The 8,217-nt window shown below is 53.7% G+C and overlaps 1 protein-coding gene across 1 annotated transcript in view; it reads right to left on the bottom strand.

Annotated features, from left to right (window-relative positions):
* EHD1 (EH domain containing 1) overlaps window positions 1–8,217 on the bottom strand; it is a 24,097-nt gene that overhangs the window by 6,308 nt on the left and 9,572 nt on the right. The window contains exon 3 of the mRNA XM_019645522.1: window positions 795–1,207. Coding sequence (XP_019501067.1) covers window positions 795–1,207 — 413 coding nt within the window. The remainder of the gene's footprint in view (window positions 1–794; window positions 1,208–8,217) is intronic.

Here is an 8,217-nt window from a genome sequence, read left to right as displayed (position 1 = left end):
CGATGTCCTCCACAACTAGACTGAAGAACAAAAGGATAGCAACTTGTCTGTTCCCCTTCCCCCAATTCCCCAATAAAACTCTTTAAAAAAAAAAAATAGAATCTCTGGGCTGGCCGTGTGGCTCAGTTGGTTAAGAGCTCGCTTGGGAGCACCAGCTCTGAGCAGCAGGGCCGCGGTTCAGATCCCACATTAAGGGCCAGTGACGCTCGCCCTCTACAGCTAAGATGATGAACAACAGCTCGAGCTGGAGCTGGGCTGCTGTGAGTCGCCGGCAACGGCATAGGCTGCAGCGGGGCTGTAGTGGGCTGCCGTGAGCTACATGAGTGGCTGGCAGCCAGCGAGAGCTGCCATGAGCGGGCCGACCAAAGACCGGTGACCGATTGCCTCACCCAGGAAGAGCGCAATGATCATACCAACATGGGCCAGTGAAGCAATGTCCTCCACAACTAGACTGAAGAACAAAACAGCAATTTGTCTACCTGTCTGTTCTCCTTCCCCGATTCCCCAACGCTGTTCCCCTCCAATTACCCCAATAAAATCTTAAAAAAAAAAAAGAATCTCAGTTAAGAAAAGGCTGCACCCCCAGGTGCTAAAGGAGAACTGGCTGAAACACAGTGCAGTGTAGGTGTGACCAGGGGTCTGCAGGGATTGGTCTTGGGCATCACAAAAGGCAAGGCAGACCAACCCTGGGGACCCCTGCAGCCATCTTGCAGTAGGTCCCGCCCCCATCTATCTTGGCCAGTCCCAGCGCCCCCTACGCCCAGTTCAGCAGCCGGCCCCGCCCCCCAGTCTACCTTGGCCAGCCGCGCCCTCTTGATCAGGTCATTAAGCTTCCTGAGGGCAGCATTCCGGGGCAGAGACTGGATGTCTTTGAAGAGGTCCTGCTCCTCGGCCTCAAAGAGCTTGCGGTTGTCAGGGATGAGGAGTGGGTGGGACCAGAAGGAGCCGATGTAGACCCTGACCACCTCAGGGGTGTTGATGATCTTCCCCAGGGACCACATGAGGGCCCCGTACACCCGCATCAGCTGCTGGGTCTCAATCTGGTCGGCCTTGTTCAGCACCACCCGGATCTTGTCCTCGTGGTTTTTAAGGGCCTTGATGACTTCTGAGAACTCATCGGAGATGTCCAGCTTGTGGGCGTCAAAGAGTAGGATGATGCGATCAACCCGCTCGGCGAACCACTCCAGGACTGCCGCGAAGTCGTACCCTGCCGGAAGAGAAGGGTGAACTCAGAGGCCCAGGGGCCAGGCAGCTCTGACTTGGTCTGGTACCTTTCCTGCCTGGGGTCATTTAAATTTCCAGAATGTGCTCACGTGGACAACACATCACCCTGAGGGCAGGGTCATCAGGTCCCTCCATTTCTGAACCCACCATGGTAGTGCCCTCACCCATGCAGCACCTGGCATGAAGAGGCGCTGAGAAAATAAATAATGCAAAGGAAGTCAGAGAGCGCAAGCTCTGAAGTGGGTCAGACTCCAGCAGGAGTGAGGAGGAGACCCCAGCAGCGTGGTTCAGCACTGTGCAGCGAGGACAGACTCAGGTGCCGCTGCCAGCTGCCACCCAGTTGCCCAGGCACAGCAGAGACAATACATAATAGCAATATTATCTGCGGTTGCTATATGTCCCGTGCTTCCATGCCAGGCATCCCTGTTCTGCAGGAATTTCATTTATTTCCTACAACAGGGGCTGGAAACTACAGCTCGGGGGGCCAATCTGGCCCACCACCTGCTTCTATAAATAAAGTTATGCTGGAATAGCCACCCTCAGCTATACTGCCTATGGCTACTTCTGTCTACAACGGTAGAGTTCAGTTGTTGCGACAGAGACCATAAGGCCTGCAAGCCAAAAATGTTAACTCTCTGACCTCTCAGAAGAAGTTTGCTGACCTCTGCTCTACAACCGAGTCTATGAAGTAGGGCAAACCACTTCCCTCTCTAGGTCTTAAATAGTCCTCTAAACAAAGCAGCTGTACTGAGCTCCAGCTCTCTGGTCCGTTCAGTACTGGTTCCCACCGACCACTTAAGGTCCTCCAGTGAATGGTGCCATTTGTGGCATAGACTGCTAACTGGAATTCTCCTTTAATAACAGAACTGTCTAGTTTCAGCTGGATTGACACCCCCACCTCCCAGCTTTCTGGCAGCAGAAATGAGCAAGGAAAGGAGTATGAGCCCCCCTTTGTCCTTTTTGCTTTCCTGAGGATTGGAATACAGGGGATGACAGAAGCTGGAGTAGATATCTTGGGTTCACAGATGAAGGCTGCACGGCCAGGATGGCCTTGGACTGCTATTTTTTTTTTAAAGACTTTATTGGGGAATTGAGGGAGGGGAACAGTGTTGGGGAATTGGGGAAGGGGACCAGCCAAGTTGTTGTTCTTCAATCTTAGTTGTGGAGGGCACCAGTCACCATCTGGCTTCCCGTCGACAGCTCGTGGCCTCTAAGCTCAAGGTGCTGTGTTCAATCTTAGCTGTGGGTGTGCATAGCCACCATCCCATGTGGGAGTCGAACCCTGCAGACTTGTTGTTAAGAGTGCACGCTCTATCCACTGAGCCATCCGGGCGGCAGCTCAGCTCAAAGTGCGGAGTTCAGTCTTAGTTGCGGGTGGGCGTAGCCACCATCCCATGCGGGTGTCGAACCAGTAGCCTTGTTGTTAAGAGTGCACGCTCTATCCACTGAGCCATCCGGGCGGCAGCTCAGCTCAAAGTGCGGAGTTCAGTCTTAGTTGCGGGTGGGCGTAGCCACCATCCCATGCGGGTGTCGAACCAGTAGCCTTGTTGTTAAGAGTGCACGCTCTATCCACTGAGCCATCCGGGCGGCAGCTCAGCTCAAAGTGCTGAGTTCAGTCTTAGTTGCGGGTGGGCATAGCCCACCATCGAACAGGCAATCTTGTTGTTACACCAGCTGAGCCATCCTGCCACCTGTTGGCAGCTCAGTGACAGCTCAGCTTGGGCGCAGCGTCACTGGCCCATGTGGGAATCAAACAGGCGGCCTTGTTGCTCAGAGCTCGCGCTCTCAAGCCAACTCTTAACCAACTGAGCCACTCGGCCGGCCCTGGACTGAAACTATCTGCTATCTGATTTAAGCCAGTGGATCTTGGGGTTTCTGTAATGGTGGTTTAATTTGTATTGTTTTACAATTACGCCTCTTCAAAATGTTTCCATTTCTTCCACTGCCCCCAGAAGAAGTGAAAACTGTTTTTCACCTTTCAGGAATCCTAAGAAGAGGGAGGAGCCCATGTGGAAACAATGGCCGAAATCCTGAGTCCCAGGCCCTGTGCTGCCATTTCCTTCCTGGGTGATTCTGGGCAAGCCTCCTTGTCCCTGGGTTCTGTCTCCTTGGTCTTCATCCACTACCTACAGGCCCCCCAAATGTAGGCTGGCCTTCTTAGGCACCATTGAGTACTTTCCAGAGTTCAGTCAAGCTCAGAGAATCACCCAGAGAAGCCACTCTATAGCAGCTCAGAAACAAGACAAACCCATTTCTTCAGCTTACAGCCCGCTCCTGCACGTGGGGATCCAGACGTGCTTTCTCTAGACTGCAGGAACAGGAAAGTAGCAGGTAGAGGTGAAGACCAAAGAAAAGGACAAAATGTCAAGAAAAGGTCCAGAGTGACCTACGGTTCCACCAGGAGGGCCGCCCTCTCCATCCCTCTCAAAAGGAGCCTGCAGTTTTTCATTACAGTGGTACCCGGCTGCTCCCCGGCCTGCAAAGCCCCTGGGCCAAATGCACGTCCACAGCTGGGCTCCTGGGCCCCTCACCAGGGCTTTAAGAAACAGTTAACACTACGGGGCTGTGCCTAGGGCTAAAGCCCTGCCTGGTTAGATAAACATTCTGGCTGTCAGGACCCCCAGGTTCAAATGTGCTTCAGAGTTGTGTGTCTAACGCCACAGCGTTCTCAGCCTCTCCCCACACTCGGACACTCAGAAAGAACACAGGCTTTTAAAAAAGATAGCTCTGGATTCAACTCCCAGCTTAGCCACTGACTCTGTGACCTTACATTCTTAACTTCCGAGTTACACATTCTTCATCTGTAAATTTTAAAAACCAATTCTTCCTTCTAAGATCATGGGAGGGTCACATGAGGTGACATTGGGCTACCAGCACAGGGCCGGGCACTGGAATGACTCCCGTGAGTTGGACAAAGCACAAGCGAGGGGAGAGGTGACAAGGCCCACTGGAACAAGGGACAAGCAGCCTGAGATTGCATCACTGGTCAGGAACTAAGAGCAACAAATGCTGGGCCTGGCTCTGAGACCAGAGGCCAGCTTTCGTCCTTATGGGAAGACACCGAAACTTAAGACCCCAAATCCACTGCTTCTGTCCACTTAGCATGGCAGCCTCTCCAGGACAGCAATGTGTACCCTTCTCCCACCCCAGCACACCGGCGTTTCCTAACAGGGTGGAGGTGAGGTGGAGCTGGGGGCAGCATAGCCGTGGTGACTCTGAACTTGAGCCTGGGCAGAGGAGCAATCAGCCTTCTGGAGGCCTGGGCAGCCTTCTGGTAGTCCCATGGCCGGGCTACCTGATTCCCCATGCTCAGTGTGTCAGGGAATGGAGCAAGTGCCAGGCCACTGCTGTGATAGTCACCAGCCACCCTCACAGGGTGCTGGTTCCAAAGTCCAAGCCCCCGAGGACCCCGGACACCATGCACTGGCTGCTAGAGCCATGAAGAGGCCGTCCAGAGGAAGCAGTCAGCAGAAAACCAGAAAGGCAGGCTAAGGGTCAGGCTGAGGGGAGCGGGGCAGGGAACGGTGGCCTGCGCCCGTCTGGGAGGCTGCAGGGCCTGCCTGGGCCACACCACCACCGCCTTTTATGGCCGGCTCTGGGAACAGCGGGTCAGCACTGAAAAAGCGATGACTCAGTACTGAACAGCGGCTCCCTCTCAGCAAAAATGAAGCCCAACATCTCCCTTCATCAAACCGTTTGTCTTCAGACCAGCACAACTTCAACAACACAGCTTCCAGAGTCACACAGCTGGGGAGGCGGTGATGCCAAACCAAAGCACTGGGAATTAGGGGCCCAGGGGCGCCCTGATGGGCTGGGCTCTAGCCCAAGTTAGCTTTGGCCCAGGAGTGAGGACAGCGCAGGGAGCTGAGGTCACCCCCACATTCCACCCAATGTGGCCTTATTCCCCCTCCCCCAATGGTGGGGGGCCAAGAGCACAATGGGGAAAGAGAAAGGAGGAAGGAGTGAGGCACCCGAGTCACTGAATACAGGTCCCGAAGCTCCCAGCCAGAGCTGAGTGCCCCCCCACTGCACACCCAGTTACTCACCAACACCTCAACTTGGAGCCAACAGAGCTAAGTTCATTATTTTGCAGGTGAATGAAATTTCCTGTTTATTATGGAAAACGCTCACACTTTTGGTGAGGGAGACACAATGGCTGGCCAAGTCCACCCACAGGTCACGAAAAGGTTTCAACACTCAGGCTTGCGTGATGTCATCATAGATGTATGACCGTGGACAACCAGGTGGTGGCAGCCACCACCAGGCCCACCCAGGGCCCGTTAACCTACCCATGCCTCACTCGGCCTCAAATGGCACTAAGGGCTAGACCCACAACTGCAGCGGCGAGAGCATCAAGTTCATGCAACTGGCCAGGAGGCCACAGCCACCATTCAGCCTGGAGCTCTGTGACAGGTGACAAGTACGGGGATGAGCTTAGCGGCACCTCACCTCCACAACTCCAGCACTGCCCAAGGCAGCGAGTCTTCAGGCTTTGGGACACACTAGAGGTCAGCCTCAGTGACAGGATACAGTTAGTCACTGAATCAGGCATCAGCCACCATCTAATGCACAGCAATTCCGCAGCAAAAGTGGGAAGTCCTGGTGTCCCTGGTGAAACAGAAACTGTGCCCCCACCTAGAGATGGGGGCACCAAGCTATAGCTTCATCTGCGGGAGTGATAGCGCCAACACCAGTAGCCCATGAAGGTCACAGGCACTGTGGAAATAAAAGGCTAACCCTGCAGCACGAGTAAACGCCAGGCCATCTCTGATAAGGGACAGGCTCTGGCTCAGAAAGTTCTGGGGCCTTGAAGACATTATGAAATCATGAGATAAGCCAGTCACAAAGGACAAATACTGCAGGATTCCACTTACAGGAGTTACCTAGAGAAGTCAAACCCATAGAGACAGAAAGCAGAATGGTGGTTGTCAGGAACTCAGGGAGGGGAGATGGGGGGTTAGTGTTTAATGGGGACAGAGCTTCAGTTGTCAATGATGAAAAAGTCAGAGATGGATGGCAGTGATATTGACACAACAATGTGAATGTACCTCATGCCACAGAAAGGTACATTTAAAAATGGTTAAGTCTTGGGCTGGCCGAGTGGCGCGTTGGTTAGGAGGAGTTGGCTTGGGATGCCAGCTCTGAGCAGCAGGGCCGCTGGTTTGGATCCCACATGAAGGCCAGTGATGCTGCGCCCTCTACAGCTAAGAGGGTGAACAACTGCTCGACCTGGAGCTGGGCTGCCGTGAGTCACCGGTGACAGCGTAGGCTACAGTGGGGCTGGCCGGCAGCAGGCGTGAGCTTTCGTGAGCTACCGTCCAATGGCCAGCGAGTGACTGCCTCGCCTGGGAAGAGCGCAATGATAATACCAACTTGGGCCAGTGAAGCGATGTCCTCCACAACTAGACTGAAGAATAAAAGGACAGCAACTTGTCTGTTCCCCTTCCCCAATTCCCCAAAAAAATCTTAAAAAAAAAAAAAAAAAGGTTAAGTCTTATGTTATGCACATTTTCACACCCCCACCCATCACAGAGTCCTGGGGATGGGGGAAGAGAGCAGAAAGGCTGAGCCCATCAGGCTGCGTTCGGGCTCGGGGAAGTGAGCACACTGGCCGTGTGGACAGAAGGCCAAAGCGGGCCTCTCACCTCAGCTCCGTTCCCACCGAGCCTCCTCCGGGCCCCTTCTGCGTCTCTCCTCTCTCGGTGCCTCCTCACTGCGTCTGCCTTCCTGACAACAGTCCCGCTTCGCGCCATCTGGCACCAAGGGGCAGAGACAGCAGCTGATGCATCCTGGCCCTACCCTAGCACCCTCCAGACACAGGTAGTTCCAGCAGCTGGGGGAAAAGCTGCTTCATACATTCCAAGTTTCTAGAACACGAACAATAGAGGGTTTGTCTCCAATCAACTTCTGTTTCCTGCCATTCAAGCTGAGTGGGCCTGGGTATTTCTGCCATAGCTCTCCATCACACACTGTTTCCAACTCGTTCTTGCTGGGTCCAGGAGAACAAAATAGAGATTAAAGGGCTGAGAATTGACACTGTGAGGGCTTGTGCCTGAGCGTCCTTAAGCTAAAGAGGACTTTTCCAGTGTGGCACAGTGGTTAGGAGAAAGGGGCCTCCCCACACCTAGGTAGTTCCAACAGAACTACATGTCTAAGAGAAATTAAGAAATTAAAATTCGCGAGCCGGCCGAGTGGCGCGCTGGTTAAGAGTTGGCTTGGGACACCAGCTTTGAGCAGCAGGGTCCCGGTTCGGATCCCACATGAGGGCCAGTGACGCTGCACCCTCTGTAACTAAGATGGTGAACAACAGCTCGACCCGGAGCTGGGCTGCCATGAGACGCCGGTGACGGCGTAGGCTGCCGTGGGCTGCCATAAGCTACCGTGAGTGGCCAGCAGCAAGTGTGAGCTTTCATGAGCTGCTGTGAGCCTCCGTGAGCAGTCGTCCAATGGCCAGTGAGTGACTGCCTCGCCTGGGAAGAGCACAATGATAATACCAACATGGGCCAGTGAAGCGAAGTCCCCCACAACTAGACTGAAGAACAAAAGGACAGCAACTTGTCTGTTCCCCTTCCCCAATTCCCCAATAAAATTTTTAAAAGAAAAATAAATTAAAATTCGCACTGCACAGAAATGTTGATGGCAATTTTATTCAAAACTGCCTCAAACTGGAAACCCAAATGCCCTTCAACAGGTGAATGGATAACAAATGATGATGCACCCACAGGACGGGACTGCACAGCAACAAAAGGAGCAAAACGTTGACACTCTCAAATACATGATAAAGTTCAAAAGCACAGGCTAGGGCCATCTGAGTGGTTCAGTTGGTTAAGAGCGCAAGCTCTGAGCAACAGAGTCACTGGTTCGATTTCCACATGGGCCAGTGAGCTGCACCCCAGCCGAGCTGCTGCTGAGCTGCCAACAGGTGGCAGGATGGCTCAGCTGGTGAGAGCACATGCTCCTAACAACAAGGTTGCCAGTTTGACTCCCACATGG

The sequence above is a fragment of the Hipposideros armiger genome, unplaced genomic scaffold, assembly GCF_001890085.2.
Source record: "Hipposideros armiger isolate ML-2016 unplaced genomic scaffold, ASM189008v1 scaffold_93, whole genome shotgun sequence".
Taxonomy (NCBI): domain Eukaryota; kingdom Metazoa; phylum Chordata; class Mammalia; order Chiroptera; family Hipposideridae; genus Hipposideros; species Hipposideros armiger.
The sequence above is the reverse complement of the archived record's forward strand: the minus strand, read 5'-3'. Positions and strand labels throughout refer to the sequence as shown.